Here is a 17242-nt window from a genome sequence, read left to right as displayed (position 1 = left end):
TTGCTTGTAATCTGACAGCTGGCCTGGAGTCAGATTCATCACTTTTACGCTGCTATTAACAATGGTTATTACAGGGTCAGGAATTCTGAATGCACCACGCACTGATATCTTGTGTTTATTTGTTTTCAAGCTTTATTGATGGTTAAAAACAGTGACTATTTTACAGGTATCGTGGAGCAGGACTACACCTTTAATGGCATATTTTCATAGGAGACTTATTGTAGCTCGGGAACACAGATGCCAAGGTTTGAAATCAGCAACGGTTTACAATCTGCAACATGCATACTGCTTCACACTGACGCACTACTGGTTCATTTTAAATGCTCACTGTAAAAGCTTTTTAATGTCGCCTACCTTTATTCTACTGAATTGTTTCGGCATGACTGCTGCTTGCATGCCCTGCCTTTATGAACTGTGCACAGTAGCTATGAGCCTTTCTAGAGATAATGAAAGCTTATATGCCTTTAAAAAATACAGAAGGAATGTATATTTATTGAATAACCTTGTTTATTTATGCACACTACTGAATTATCTGATCGCTACGTTTTTACACTTAATAAAAAAAAGCTTTTTGTGTCTATGTGTGTGTGTGTGTGTGTGTTTAAGTATAAGTGACTTGTGTTTCCTCAGCACAAAGGCTGTTAATTAAAGCAAGGTGGCTTACCTCAGAAGTTAATCCGTAGTGCATCACTGCACCGTGGCAGTCAGGCCCTATATGTAGCCTGAATGGACAGGCTGATAAGCACAGGAGTAATCGGGGTTGCTACAGGAACATAATTGGCTGAATGTAGACAGAACAATGATGTTAACCTGATTTATTGCACTATAGAATCCATTGCACTGTCAGGACAGAGTGACACCCAAGAAATACTGTGCTTTAGATCAAATTTGAGGTGCTTCTACTTTAGTATTTTTTTTATACCACTTTATACTTCAACTGTACTGCATACGAAGGAAATATTGTTCATTTTACTCCACGATCATTATTTGAGGACTTTAGTTACTTGTTAAAATACATTTTTTGCATAAAAAACATATGAAGACTTTATAAAATATGACACTTTGCGATGAATGAAACAACACAGCAGTTAATACAGTAGAGCTAAAACAATTGGCAAGCATTGTGAAGGTGTCTCTTTGGGTTCTGGGTCATTTGGATTATATTTATGAAGAATCAATATAATACTTATAAGAATCAATCAATCAGTCGAGACAATAGTCAACCATTTAACCCACAATATAGATATGAATAATCATTGTTTGCAACACTATATACAATAGTTTAAAAAATAGCTCCACTTAAACCAACTACAGCAGTAGAATCCTGCTTTCAGTGGCCATTTTTCTGCAAGAGTTCTTTTACTTTTAATAATATAAGAACATTTTCTTGATTATACATACTTTTAAGTAATATTTTAAATGCAGGATTTTTACTTCTTCAACTGAGTATTTCTACAGTATAGTATCAGGATGTTTACTTAAGGACAGGATTCAAGTTCTTACCTCCGGTGGTGGAATGTAAATACATTTACTTGAGTACTTTTTGAGGTACAATTTTGAGATTGTACTTCACTTAAGTATTCCCATTTTCTGCTACTTTACACTTATACTCTACTGCATCTAAGAGGGATATATTTGAAACATTTATTTGACATCTTTAGTTAGTTTACTTACTTTGCAGATTTGGTAAGTAATACAAAATATAATCAACAAATAAATTATAAAGTCTTATCATAGGGTAAGATAAAGCTTTATTGATCATCAGAGAGGAAATTCACAAGCTACACCGCAGACGAAGTATACAATAATTAAAGTCAGTTACACCTTTATCAGGTGCAGCATTAAAATGATGAACACATCACTAATTATAGTCCAAACGGAGACATTCTAAATGAGTATCCTACTTGGGTATTAAAGTATTAAAAGCAATTGTCAGTGTGTAGTTACTTTGATCTAAACATTCAAATTGGAGCGGGAGGAAGTACAAATCTATTATATCACACCCTTTCTCAATAAGTCACTGAGTAAAATGAAACAGACAGCTTCCTTATAAAGATAAACCTATACCTAAGACTTTTCTAAATATACCATTTTTATTGCTTTTTAACTTTGTCACACAAAAATAACCCATGTATATGTATATAATGGTAAGTACCAAATATCTATGTTACAAAAACCTATCTTGGTATATAATAAAAATGAACAGTATTTGTACAGCTGTCAATATATACCCATACATATATTCATATATACATATTCTTTTCTCTATATGTGCATAAGTTAGAATGTGTATAGGTGTGTCTAAATTTAGTACTTTATATTATATATTTCTCTAATTCTGATATATATCTTTTTGTATGTTATCTTTATTCTATAAGCGTTCTTTTGCAATTCAACTTGCTTTTTTATCTGTGCTATTTGAGCTGCTGTAACATGTGATTTCCCCTGTGGGAAAGAGGTGGGGTTAATGAAGTTTTATCTTATCTTATCTTAAATTATAAATTAGTATAAACCAGTACAAATGTATGAAATATATATGCTACCAGAAACTTACAGAAAAAAAATATAAATATTAATACTACATATCTATCTTCATCAACTTGTCCTATCTTTTTCTATTTAAATAAGTGAATATATGAATTACACAAAGTATGAATATACTATAGTACTGATTGTCTTTGCCATACAAAAAAATAATATCAATATTACATATCTATCTTCATCAACTTGTCCTGCCATATTTTTATATTCAAATAAGTGAACATATGAATTACACAAAGTATGAATATATGCAATATATACATGTGTGTACACCCACATACCTATAAATGAATAAATACTTATTCACATATTAATACATTGAACAGGAATATTTTGAGTAGAATTTTGAGTGCAGGACTTTTACTAGTTGCAGAGTATATCTACACTGTGGTACTTCTGTTTTACTGAGGCTAAGGCTGAGACCTACTACTGTTAATGATTGACAAATGTTGTATAAATGATTATTAGCTGCGACGGTATTTCTTTATGACTGTGTTGAAGTTAAAACATATAAAAAGTTGGTGTAAAATGAAGTGAAACTGAGAGACAGCAGCAGAAGAGAAATACCTGTGGCCTGGACCTGCCTGGGCTCGAGCGGCAGCGGAATGACGTAACGGTTACCTTAGAAACCGATTAGGCGTCACCACTCCAGGCTGCAAATTCATGAGTGCGCTTTTCTCACCGGAGACTGTCCCGTCCCGTGAAGAGGAGGCAAACAGCCGCCGTGCCGCTCGATGGGGACTCGAATATGAAGGACATTAAAGCGGATGTCTTTGTCCATCAGTCTGGGTGGAGTATATTCGTGGTGTAGTGGAGCTGGACGCGCCGACCTGAAACACATCGCTGCTGCGCTGGTGGTGTTGTTGTTAACCCAGCAGCGGCCAACATGGCTGAGGATGACAGTGAATGGGTTGTAGAGAGCATCGTGGGCTACCTGGGAAGTCCCGAGTGGGTCATTCCTGTCACGGACTTTATGGAAAACAAATGCACAGGTAAAAATTTGCATCCGCCATGTTAAGTTTGGGACATTTAGCTACACAGTAAAGCCCAGGGTGAAGCCTCTCTGGAGCTGTGACCGTTAGCTAGGTGGCTAAGCTAACGCTAACTTGCGATGTTTTGGTATTTTTTAACGTTTGATAACTCTGCATTTTATGTAATACTTGTCCTTTTTGTGACTTAGCCAGACTTTCAGAATTGTATCGTCGTCTTAAAGCCACAAAGGGCACAGGTAGCAACCAGCTAATCGATTAAAAAGTCCTAATAAGTCAGTAAAGGTACGTTAGTTTACCTTGGGAAGGTAATGTTAGCTAGCAAGGTAGAAACTAGTTTCCAAAAGGGGCGTGTATATGAAGTTATTGTGGGCGTTTAATGCTACAAAACATACATAACTAGGTAAATAAAGCTAGTTAAGGAGGTGTTTTCCAGTGGATACAGTATATATGTTGAATTGCTAACATTTATATGTGATTAATATCTTAGTTTTTGATGACGAAGATGAAAACAAGTTGTCATACACAGAGATCCACCAGCAGTACAAGAAACTGGTGAGTACAGTCTTTGCTCCAGATATTTACTGCAACGTGTACATCTCCCCAGAGAGCCCTATTTTTACGAATTGGCTCATCAGTATCACCCATTAGTGGTTTTATGTTGCTGATTCATCAGACTGGACTAATGTAAGCTGCTTTGCTTCTGTAGGTGGAGAATCTGCTGGAGAATTACATGCAGGAGGTTGGCATCAACGAGCAGCAGTTTCTGGATGCATGCACCTCTCCCTTTGCCAAGTCCAAAACACTGCAGGTACGTTAAGCTTCCTGTTCGCACACCACTGTCAGCCTGCCAGTTAACCTGAATGGAGAATCAAGGATGGGATTTGCTTACATAACCGCAGTTATGCTGCTTTGTGCCTGGTGCCAAACATAGCTGGTCTCTGTCTCCTCCTTTAAGGCTGATGTGTGTTTTATTTCCGCATGATTCAGCAATATGACAATCCAGTCTGTGACGTAATCTACAGTACAAGCTACATGTTTATGCTTTTAGCCTAAACTAAATTTAGATCTGTTCTATGAAAGCGCTTTGACTTTGCCAGGCAGAAGTGTGTTGCCTAGGCAGAGTGCATACCTCCGCTATAGGTGTGCAGTTCTCAAGACAGGTCAGCTCCAAGCAGCAGATTTTCATCAAAAGTTATTCATTCTTTCCCTGCAACCTGGCTGCGCACATCAGGAATCTCTCATGTTTTCATAGCTGTACCTAAAACTTGGCATGAGATGCTGCTGTTCATTTCAGTTTAATGTTGCAGTACCATGTGGCCTGCTCTATTTATTCAGCAGTCCTTATGTTTTGGTGACATTGATGAGGTGCTTGTATCTAAAGGCAAAAATAGCTCTTGTATGTTTAATTCAGAAAAATCCTGAAGCATCGGCCTCTTCTTTGGTCTTGTGGTCATTTTCCATACTTAAATGATGTCACATATATTTCTAATATGGCTTTTTTGAGGATTCATGCCCACTATTGCACCCCCTCTGTTCAGTCAGTGGGAAAATTCTCAACTGACCAGTTCCCTTAAGAAGAAGTTTGTTGCTTATTCACTTACAAATTTGCAATCTGTCTTGTTAAGATGCAGAGACAGAGAAACAGATCGAACAGGGCTGAAAACGAAACCTCCTTCATCCATATTGGTGGATTTAATAAACTGACAGTACTTGGTGAGGCTTTGAAACGGCGGCTGAGAAGATGGAAATTAAAATATGTGTTTGGGAGTGAACAGGTGGGCTTGTTCCCTAAGTAGTGGTCAACCCTGCTGCTGTTGCCGGTGCCCTACTCACATTTGTTTATTAGTGTGTACTCTTGTGTAGCCAGTATATAAAGCACGGATCATGCATTGTAAGGGTTTGGTGGTTCAGGTGAGATTGGATCCACATACCAAAAAATGTTCTCGGCTTTAAGGTGCTATGGATATAGGCAGTGTTTTGTGTATATGTATGTGTGTCTGTGTGTATTTCCAAACCGTTTGCCTTCACTGTTTGAGACAACAATTCCTAAATAACATACGGTTCTAAAAGTGTATTATGCTGTGTTGAATACGAATTTTAAGATACTATTAGTTACAGTTGAAGATTTTACAGCCTGTCGTTAGATTGTTCTTGGCACTGATCAAGAGGTGTAATGTGGCTGTGCCAAATTGGCAGAGATGCAGGATGCAGGATTTCATTGCAATCCTCAGAGACTTAGATCTTATTAATTAACCCTAAGATAAATAGTTAATGTCTGCAAAGCATGTCAGATTCACCTAAAACAAGGATTAAGGATTGCAGAAGTTTCAGTTTCCAGTATGCAGAGGTTGTGTCTTCTGTAAAATGAGATTATGTTGTTTAGTGTAGTGTTGTATTTTAGGTTCTTTTTAAGTTCAGCTATATAAGTGATCGCTTGCTTCGCTGTTGTGTCCTGGAAATAAAACAATCAAAATATAATTTACCTTAATTAATAGTACTGATGGAAAAAAGCTAGAAAGATAAAGCATAAGGCTCAGGCTTAAATTAACTGAATAATTAATAAGTTTCTTTATTTTATTATATAGTTTAATTTGTTTGTTTGAGAGCAGATGAAAGACTGCATCTACACTGAGGAAACAGAAACTGAGGGAATACACTGGTTTAACACATGGCACTTTGATTTTCATTTGAAAACACACCTCAATATCCATCATACATCAAGATGATAGTAATTTGGGTATAATTCTGCAATGCTGCAGCAGCAAATTCAGTAGTTCTTATGCAAAACAGCACTAGTGTGTCACACTTATGATGCTTGAACTCTCACACTGATGGGGTATGTACCACATCTATGAGTACGTTTCTCATAGGGCTTGGGCCGGTTTGTTTTATGTAGCAGGATTATTAGGTGATGGCCTTCTCCGTTTTGACATTTTCATTGAACTATTTCACCAAAGAAAAATGAACAAGAGAATAGAGAAGCCAGTGAGTGAAGACAAAATTATTTTCACATTATCTGTGTGAAATTAATAAGGTATAGGGAAAATGTGGAAGAGGAAACAAGGAAAGCGTAGTCATATCTCAGACAGGTTTGCATGACTCAGTTACTTTGTATAGGCTAATGTGGAGTCGAGCACATGGCGCTGTATCTTGCAGAGGAATGTGTTGTGGTGTACGATCTCTTAACCCGCTGTAGCTGCCTGACCTTTTCTGTGATTAAGTTACTCAGAGAAACAGGATATACATTAGGTTTTGGCTTCAGGCAGAAACAGCATGGGATAATAGAGACTGACAGAGGTCCAAGGGGAATAGTGTGGTGGGGACAGAGACAAGCTGAGCATAGAGACTGAACCTGGTGACCTAGAACACTGAACTTGTACTTATGGTTGTTCAGAAAGATTTGCCTAGCATTAGCCTAGATGGTGGACAGACCTCTGAAGATAGACAGGAAGCTAATGTGAAAGATTAGGCTTAAATGCCCTTGTGTTTGCAAACATATCTTAATGTGTGTAAGGACTTGAGTTGATTGTCTGTCATGCAGGAAGTACTGTACATCCTGTCCTGATCTACAGTTGGCTAACAGGGGGAGAATCTTCGGCGAGGAACACTGACTATTTATTATTTCGTCTGCATCGTTTAGGGTTAGCTAATCTCATGCAGACAGAAATCTGTGTCTGGAAAAATTCAAGCACAAAATTAGTAGTTTAGTAATGGAGAACTTGTTTGAAATACGGAGCCAAAATCAGTGGCTGCCAAAGGTTTTCAAATGTGGCAATATAACTCAATTGTTTTTCTGTGAAATATTCGTTAGACCTCAGTTGGATTCACGATAATATCGGCACATCATCAGTAAAACAAAGTAGACTCGGCCAACATGCTTTTTCTTATTTTTAATTCTGAAAAGTATTGTATTTCATGTCTCCATCTGCTGGTGGGCCATCACGATAAGAGTATGCATGCATAATATTCCACTACAGAAGAGACTTGATCATCACTAAAATCTGATAGGGAAAAAGTGGATAAATCGATATCGGTTATCGGTCAAATGTGTTGTGACATATCAGCATTTTGGCAAGAAATCCAGTATCATAATCCATATTTGCCTTACTTAGTGACTGGCTTTAAATAAATGCATAATGACCTATTCTCTAGAATCACAGATGCATCTCTTTACCTAGACGTAATGCCATTCATTCGTCATTGTCTGATATGTGGTTGTTGTTTTGTTGCTCAGTCGGTGTTCCAGCCAGTTCTGGCTACAGATGACTTCCAGATATTTCGCTCACTGATGGTCCAGAAGAACATGGAGCTGCAGCTTCAAGCCCTCAGAGTCATTAAAGAAAGGAATGGTATGCTGCAGCAAGACACACACAGCCAAACGCACACTCACAAACAGGAAAAAAGACCACTGATATAGCTGCAAGTGTTATGACTGTGTGTGTAGGGGCCCTCCCCGAGTGTCTGACTGATGGCATGGACGTGATGTCAGAGCTGCAGGAGCAAGAGATGAAAATCCTGCAGGAGGTTCTCAAGTAAGTCACCTGTGCTCTCTCTGTGCCCTACTACTCATATCCTATTTTTAAATACTTAGTCTTACACATATATTCATGTTTTCTCTTTATGTATTTAGGCTGAAATATCACAGTGAGTGTATTCTGTGAAACATCTTACAGTTTAGGCCACTAGATTTTTTTGTTTAATCGTTTTTACTAAGTTAGTAATTCAGTCATTATGTGTTTAAAGCTGAGGTTTTTCCTCATTATATTGTTACAATATTTCCACATTTTCCCTGTGTCCATAACCTGTATGCGTCCAGAAGCTCCTGCCCCTGCTCTCTAATGGGATTTTGCTAGTGGCAGCCTGGCCAAGTAGAACACACTGAGTCTAATGGGACCACAGTTAAGCTCCTTAGGGTCCAGCTAATGTAGGTTGGAGGGATTGACACTAAACAAGCAACTGAGAGAAATAGTATTTTTATCCCCTTTGTCTTACCAGGGTACTTTGGCTGCTTATCAGTGCTGCATTATTCTGCACTTCCTGCCTTTTGGATCACCACTGGCTTCAGTTCATGTCACTGGGATTTTTTCTGGGATGCACTTTCTGAAAAAACATGCTGCCACTATAATGCTTACTTCCCTAAAAGCACGTTAATGCACCATGAAGGAATTCCTTAATCCATTTGCAGGTGCAGCACCATGCAATAATAATATGCAGGACCTTTAAAACTTTAAGGCAACTAAATGTTTACTGTGGTGGATTTGGGTTAATAATCTCAAGCAAGTTTCAAGTCTGCAAGTTGACTTTCATTCTGTTCTGTTTTTTAATGCTTTGAAAGATGATCCTTAGTCAGGTTAAACTTCCTTATTGCTAAACATGATCTATAGAAATGCTTTTCTCAAGTGCTGTAAACTGTGTTAGAGTGCAGACCTCATGTCTGGTTGACTGACTTTGAAATGTGTCTCTTGATGCCCACTTGACTGTGGTTGAAGTGCCATTAGAATAAGACATTTCAGTATTGGTTTTTAGGCTTGATTGGCAGTTCAAATGTTTTGCTGGGCTATTAATATCCCTGTCAGTCCTTTTTGGATGCTATGAAAGTCTTAACAGGGATTCTGACAAGGCACAGTCACAGTAACATCTGGAATGACTGTCATCAAAATGCTAAAAATTAAGTATACTGTCACACATTAAAGGAACAGTTCAGATCTATTGAAGTGGGGTTGTATGAGGTACTATAGTCAGTATGTTATATACAGTAGGTGTTGGTTAGCATGCCCCCAGTTTGAAGAAGCAGGCCGCTAAGCAAAGTACTGCCTTAGAGGGGTCAGTAACAAAATGTATTTTAGCCGCCTACAAAAATCAATAGCAGTTTAAGTGTATGCTATATCGAGAATATTTTCACTGCTTCACCTTGACACAGAATGCCCTTTTCAATGGAGAAACCGTTAACTGCTTCAGGTCCCCATCTATGCTCTTGTCAAAGCCGCCAGTCTCCATTGAGAAAAACAGTAATTTCAGCTTGCTGAACACGGTAAGCGTCGGTCTGCCACTGCCTCGATCAGTTAGTTGATTGTGTTATTGTGTGACTTTGGTGAATCCAAACTAACCCTTTTAAGCGCCAAAGTCACACAATAACACAAACATACTAACTGATCGATGCAGCGATAGACCAGTAACTCCCATGTTCAGCAAGCTAAAATTACTGCTTTTCTTAATGGAGTCTAGCTGTAAAGAGATATAACAATATAACAGCTCCTGCTCCCTGTCCAAATAGCTGTCTGCTGGCTAACATTTATTTGATTGTTGCCCCCTGTCCACAGCAGTACATTGCTTAGCTTCTGTGGCAGTACTCCTGCAAGCTTGTTGGTGACGATTCTCAGTCATCCAGGTCATGGTAATCTTAAGTGCTATATCGTAGACAACTGGACTTGCTGGAGTTTCTTGAAGACATTTCACTTCTCATCCAAGAGGCTTCTCCAGCTCTCTCTCTCAGAACTGAAGAAGCCTCTTGGATGAGAGGTGAAACGTATTCAAGAAATTGAAACCTGAAAAGATGCCGACTGAAATCTACTGTATTTAGAACACTGACTACCGATAAGTACCTCATACTTCAAAAGATCTGAACTGTCCCTTTAAGTCGTGTGATAGTTTGCTAGTTATTGGGATATCTTTTCAACAGTAACACGCGGCTCTAGTTAAGTAATTAGGAGCACCTGTGAAAAGACATAAAGCCACCGTCAGTCAGAGTAATTATCATGCAGGTGTTCCTTTTATTTTTTGGCATGATCTTTGTTTAATTTTGTCATCAGTGTCATAAACACCCATCATGCTGATGTTTTACAGCTTTTCTTAGAAAAACAAAAACAAACTAATAGACCATCCTTTTCTTGCTCTTTTACATCTCTGTCTGTTTCTATCCGCACACCTAGTGGTAAATTCTTTGCGGAAGTCTCCTGTAAGGCAATTTAAGTTGTTAAATAAATCAAATTAAAGGATCTGTGTGTGTTGCCCTGGTGATGCCTGTGAGCAAGCTGGGACATAGCGTGGTTAACACATGGAAATCCTTGACATTGCTGTCTCTTTCTAGTTTCTGGTACCGCAAGGCAAAGGTTAAATGTACAATAGAACCTGCTTAACTGTAGATTTACTAAGCTCTTATCACACCTGGGCTACGCTCTTGAGTGGTCTACAGCAGGACCAGTTTAGGTGTTTTAGGTTTTGCAAAAAAAAAATACTTCTGCTTAGGCTAATTTATGAATAATAAAAGTTCAGACAATTTACTTGACTTAGATCTAATATTTCTTTCTTCTCCCTCGCTGCTTTGTCTTCAGAAAGTCAAAAGAGGAGTATGATGAGGAATTGTCCAGGAGGCTGCTATTAGAGGAAGCGGTTGGCTCTACCTCCAGCAGCTGCTCTGATAAGCCAATGACAGAAGGCAGTGAAGCCCAGAATACCACCTCTGCTCCCAGCCAACAAAGCATCACTGCCAAGGTAAGACACCATGAGCTAAACGATCCAAATTAGACCTGTAAAACCAGCAGCATCACTTTGTTACCTTTGTGGGATGTTTATCCCACAACACTACACCACAACTTTTTGTGTAGTGTCCGATGCTACTAATTCTTAATGGTTACCCTTTTCCCCTTAAAGGAATGGTTCACCCCCAGATCAAAAATACAACGTTTCCTCTTACCGGTAGTGGTATTTATCAATTTAGATGTCTGCCTTCTCTCCAATAAAATACTAGATGGTGCTCAAAGTACCAAAGAAATACATTTGAAAAACTCAACATCAATGTCTCTTTCCAGAAATCATGACCTAGTTACTCAGACCTTGTCATGAGCAGTTTCATTTAGGAACTATTTTCTTTTTGTACCAAAATACACCAATCAGCCATAGCACAGGGCAGAAGCAGGTACGCATCTACTCATGGCGTAACAGTACGAGATGTAAACATTAATGGCGTCCTCCTCGGGTGAGCTGCAACGTTAGCTGGCTCAGTGGTGCTAGGTGAGCTGCGAGTAGATGCATGATTCTGCGTGGTAATACAGTTTACAGGAGTAGTTCGGTAGAAAGAATATAGTTCCTCCATCAAACAACTTTTTTTTTGGCTTTTTGACCACCTCAAGCCAAGTGCCATCTACTTCAGTTATACTCAAGAGAGGGCAGACTTCTCTATGGCCGATAACTTAAACACTCTGCATCTCACACCAGAACAATCTAGATTTATAAACAGCACCACAGGTAACAGGAAAATATGTATTCTTTATATTTTGGGGTGAACTGTGCCTTTAAATCGTGATCTGTCCTTTATAACATGACACTGTCTCCACTGTGCTGTTTATTCCATGCTAAGGCCAAAGCTGAGGGGAATGGTGACAGCAGCCGCACTAATGGTCACCACACCCCGCTAGTGAACGGGAACACTGCCACTGAAATTAATCTGGTAACTGAAGCGACCATGTGGTAACATTTACATTGGTGACCTAATAATAAAACACCACAGTTAACTGCCCAGTTTAAGGATGCATTAATACCATGTGTATATACCAGTGAATATATGTGACATGGGTAGGAAATGAAGTTCCTTTGGCTTTAGATGTTTGTCCTGCTCTGTTCTCTGATATCAAAATGTACTGTGTGGTACACAGGATATCCAAAACACTTAGTATCAGTGCATCCTGAGGGCAGATAGTAGATAGTAGCAGTAGTTTCTGTTTCATAGCCTGTGTAGTGGGTCGGTCATGTAGAAGCTTTGTAGTTTTAAAGCATGTAAATTAGGTCGCGTGTGGAGTGTCAGTATATCAAGAACATTTGCTGATTGCAGAGAGTGGGAAGTGTTTTCTTCCATTTTACACGCTATTAATTTGATGTGAAACATTGTCTTTAGATATTTCGAGGCCACTTAAATATACATACTAAATCATTCACCAGTCAGGATCTTCTCTCACCAGTTTGGTACCAGTCAGAGCTTTACTGTCAGAGGATGAGTAGAAGTGCCAGCTTGATCAGATACCAGCAAAAGGAAAGAAAGAGAACCCGGTCAATTATGTTTTTCAGTCTCCGGCAAAGTTCTACAGTAAGGATACTCGCTTTAGCAGGGGGGGCACTTTTGCAGAATGAAAGGAGGGCAGGGGCAGCAGCACCTCACAGGTTAGGTGTACGCAGGGGTGTTTCTAGGATTTCAGGACATTCAGGGCTTAGCCTGGACCTCTATCTGGGACCCTGGGATACCCACCTGGCAGGCCAGATCTGGCCCACGGGCTATAAGTTGAGTATCACTGTTCTATAGTAATATGAACGTTTCTGTATGACACACTAGTGCCTAGAAGTCTACAATCAATACAAAGGACTGTATATGGTGTTGTAGCTGCATTTGCTTGTTGCAGTAGTTGGCCGAATTTAATGCAGTGTTTGTGTCATCTGTACAACATGTTTTAATGCCTGTGGGTCCCTCCCTCCAGGTCAACGGCAAAGCAGTCACAAAAGAAGAGAGCAAAGCAGCTGCCCCGGGAGGTGGAAGTGCAGCTAAGAGCAGCTCCACACCTAAACCAACACCAGGTATCTCAGGAGAACTTTAAACTTTTCACCACAAACTACAACTGAACTCTTCTTTTTGTCCTGTTAAAATTCTCCACCACATTTAGCTGATTTACTTCTAATCTTGGGGAAACCCAGAATTAATCCAGATTATAGTTAGTAAAACCTTTTCAACCTCTGAAGGAAACAGTGGAGATATATTGTGTTCTATTGTTTGTCCAGTAAATAAGCTACATGAGCAGTCCTGTTCATATTTTTTAAAGTATTATGCCATTTTTTAACTCAGCCAACCCGTGAACAAAGTACTTTGAATATGTGTGTGCAGATTGTGGCAGTAACGGTGTGGCGTCCAGAGCCCTTCCAGCAGTGAGAGCTCCAGTAAAGTCCAGTGAGCCCTCCGTCAGCCTCAGTCCTGACACCAAGGAGCAGAGGAGCAGCATCCAGACTGCAGCCGAGGCGTGGCTGGAGGAGGCACACAGGGAGGCTGGCTTCTCTAAGCCATTTACAGTGAGTCTGTCCTTCTACTTGTTTCATTTAGCACTGTTGTGTGATAAAGGACTTATCTTTTGTTTAACACTCGGATATTGAATTCACACATGACCCAATCAAGTGAATAACTTCTTTATGTGTCTGAATGTTCCATATATTCTTTGGTGTGCACACCACCACATCATTTTAAAATTGCTGGAGAAGAGTTATCTGGACAAAACTCATCATGCATGCTTGTGCATTCTTTGAGCTGCACTGTGAATCCTCCTGTTTCACCTCCACCCCCTCACTTCCCTGTAGGAGTTGTCAGCGTCTCAGCAGGAGCAGCTCCAGCAGAGGGCGGCATATCTGCGTCAGCAGCGAGACAAGCTACATGCACTGAAGAAAGAGCAGCAGAAAACCAAGCAGACAACCACGCCAGTGGAGGCACCCACCACCACCCCCGACCCCACCACCACCCCGGTATGTACCATCGGTTCCTGTCCTTCGTTATACCTCCTTTTATTAATAGGTCAGAGGTCAGAGCAGTGTACATGTAGCTTAACATGGCTGATGATGTTAGATGTAATCAACTACTCACTTTTCCTCATATTCACTGCCTTTGAGTTGGGGCAGGACCTCATCATTTATCCATACTTTTCATTTTAATCACATTTTATTATCTTTTATTCCAAAATGAAATTCTTGATTTCACCAGATTTTCTTTAACCCACATTTTTCCTCCTTGGCTTTTTGTTCTTCATTTCCCTCTGCCTGTATCTTACCTGGACTGCTTTGTCAGGAGGCAGTGGGGCAGTCCCAGAGAAACGGGGCCTGTCCCCCACCTGCTCCTCTTCCTCCTGCTCCTCTTCCTCCAGCACAACAATCTACTAACCCCCCCAAACAGAAGGTGATCCATCTGCTGCCTCTGCCTGATGTGAAGACATGTACTCATTCATGCCTAGTTGGTTGCTTAGGTTTTGCTGTGTGGTGCTCTCCCTCATCTTGTCTCTGTCTCACACAAACTCACTCTAAGTCCTGAGTCTCAATCCCTCAAACACAGAAAAGAAACAAGACGTCAGTTTTGTACTAACTGAAAGCTATTAAAATCTCCTCCTTAGATGCATAAAGCTTTATAAATATTTAGCTATTTGATACCAATTTGAAAACCCTCAAAATACAGATGAAGCATAGCCATATTCCCAATGCTAGCTGCTTTTCCTTTACTAGCTAATACCTGTGTACACGTGTGCTTGGTTGTATTTCAGTTGTCTTTCCCTCTGCTTTCACTTCCTCAACATTTTTGTCTCAAGCCACTGGTGGTGATTGTTATCTTTTCTCTCTGGTCATTAACCCTTCTGCCTGCTCTGGTGTCTTTACGCAGGAGATATCTGCCGAGGAGAGGAAGAAGCTACAGAAGAGAAAACATCTGGCTGACAAACTGAAAGAGGAAGTGATCAAGAAATGACGTCGCCCTCCGACTGCAATAATATTCTCACTCCTATCCTGTTTACTACGTTAATCAAACACATGGCTTCCTTTACACTGCGTCCTAATTCACTTTGCGTAACACAGTTCAGGGTTTTTTCCAAAGAAACAAAAACGTAAGATCTTCCTTCTTTCAAAGTTCTTTTCATTGCTGTCTACAGAGGAAGAAGGTGCATCTTTTTTATATATATTTTAGATGTACGAGTATGTGGCAGTCTCCGCTTGTAAGAGTGCACCCAAGTTTTCTAGCATCTGTTTGACTCAAAAAAGTTCAGAAAATATCTGGTAAACTGAAAAGCACTCGGACCAATCAGGGGATATACTGCCAGTGTAACTAGACTCGAGTGGAGAACACAGATGGCTTTTACTTTACATCACTAGATACACCTGGGCTGTGTCCAAAGAACTCCTGATTTGTTACTGGGTGCACTACAGTTATGGTGCATTTCAATAACCATACCACTTAAAAAATAATATTTAGTAATTCCCAATACATACTATGTCTTTGAAGAAGAATAAGGGCCATGTTATAGGAAAAAAAATCTTAGATTTCGAGAGCTGCACTGTGCATTATCATGTTCAATGTGTTGTCATTCATATACCTACAATGCATCCTGTTATGCTTTGCAACCTAAGGCGGCCTGACAGCAGTGGGGATAAGCAGCTGGTCTCCAGTCCTCCCAGTGATCAACACATCTTGGTTATACCATTGTATGTGCATTGGTATGTTGGATGTGGCACACCATCCTGCTCTTATGCATAACTCTTATCTCCAGTGCTGTTGTAGCTGACAAGCTCTGGTGTACTGTTATGCGCTCGTCATAGTGAGTGACCCTGCACGCCATTCCATTTGTTCTTTTAACCTGAGCGTTTGTCCGTTTGTCTTGTAGGTTTACGACTTTATTCTAGCCAAATTCCAACTTTTTTCTCATAGATTTACGACTCCGTTCTCAAACTCTATGGTTGTTTTGTTTTTTTAAATGGCCCTAATTCTCTGTCATATATGTCAAATGCAGTATAATAAAAATACCAGGATGGTCTGCTGCAGCCGGTCACATTTTACAACGTTCTTCTGCTATTTTGGAGCTATTCCGACCCACAACCCTCTGCGCAGTGGTAGATTGATCTCATCAGCTGCTCTTCAGACAGATAACAGAAGCTGCAATGACTATAATCAGTCATGAAATTGAAAACAGTCTATTATGCAGCTATAATTTAAAAGTTAAAGCTAATATATTTTGCAAAGTAACAACAGCAGAGCCCTCCAGGTTGGAGAATGGAGTTTTGTGTTATCTCAAAGGTAATCTTAAGTGGTAACGTTTAAGATCTGCCTCGTTGAAATCACGTACTATTTCTTTATGCTTCAAATTTGACACTACCGACTGCAATGTTTAGTGAGCAAGAAGGTCAAAGTTCAAGGTGCAACAGTACATACTTTGTGTGGGCAGCTGCAGTACGCCCTGAAAGTAAACAAAAACGATGTAATTTGGAACACAGCATTACTTTAATGACTTTTTGGATTGTCCAAATTCTATGTGCAATATTTATGGATCATATAGTGCCCTAAAAAAAATCCCACATGGAATGCATGTGTACACTACTACCATTGATTCCTAACTGAAGGAGTGATTTTGGACACACCCCTTGGCTTTTTTTCTCTGTAGACAACAGTTGCGTGGTGAAACACAGACTCAACGTTAGGCACGACTGGCCTGGGCTTGAATCAGTGAGTTAGGGTTAACACTGGTGAAAGAGTGTTGTGTTAAGGTGAAGATAACATTAGCTAGCACAAGTGTACAGTCTTGTCGTTAGCATTCCCAAAGGGGAGGAGTCAGCCGGTACATCATAAAGCTGAGAACACTGTAGCAGCTCATCTTAGTCTAAAGAGCGCCGTGGAAGTAGTAATGAGGAACTCACTGTCATGTGATGACGAAGGGGCCAAGAGGACAGTGTATTGCTTTCTACGAGGAATGCAGTATTTCATGTACGCTGTTTAATAAATCACATTTTATAGTAATGAGCTCGACTCCAGACTTTGTGTAGAAAAACTAGTCAGCTGATCAGAGCTTTGTGGTCAGTCGGTAGGATGCTGGTCTGAAATTGATCTTCTGTTTAAATCTGGAAAAAAGGCGGATTTATTACCATATGTTCTCATTTTCCTGAGTACAGAACACCGTGCATGAATCACTTCTGTGGTACAAAAATATTTTTAA

At 39.7% G+C, this 17242-nt stretch overlaps 1 protein-coding gene across 3 annotated transcripts; it reads left to right on the top strand.

Moving 5' to 3' along the window:
• Positions 1-3171: 3171 nt before the first annotated feature.
• cfap36 (cilia and flagella associated protein 36) lies at positions 3172-17046 on the top strand. 3 transcript variants are annotated; one of them, XM_050070505.1, is made up of 12 exons: positions 3172-3533; positions 4021-4085; positions 4240-4341; positions 7768-7882; positions 7978-8065; positions 10865-11024; positions 11890-11979; positions 12998-13094; positions 13399-13580; positions 13863-14024; positions 14344-14451; positions 14926-17046. In XM_050070505.1, exons 1-12 carry the CDS (start codon positions 3428-3430, stop codon positions 15007-15009), a joined length of 1359 nt encoding a protein of 452 aa, XP_049926462.1. In that variant the 5' UTR covers positions 3172-3427; the 3' UTR covers positions 15010-17046. The 3 variants fall into 3 exon arrangements, with proteins under 3 accessions (XP_049926462.1, XP_049926463.1, XP_049926464.1); XM_050070506.1 differs by lacking the exon at positions 11890-11979; XM_050070507.1 differs by lacking the exon at positions 14344-14451.
• The last annotated feature ends 196 nt before the right edge of the window (positions 17047-17242 follow it).

Source organism: Epinephelus moara, chromosome 19 (assembly GCF_006386435.1).
Source record: "Epinephelus moara isolate mb chromosome 19, YSFRI_EMoa_1.0, whole genome shotgun sequence".
In the NCBI taxonomy this organism is placed as follows: domain Eukaryota; kingdom Metazoa; phylum Chordata; class Actinopteri; order Perciformes; family Serranidae; genus Epinephelus; species Epinephelus moara.
The sequence above is the reverse complement of the archived record's forward strand: the minus strand, read 5'-3'. Positions and strand labels throughout refer to the sequence as shown.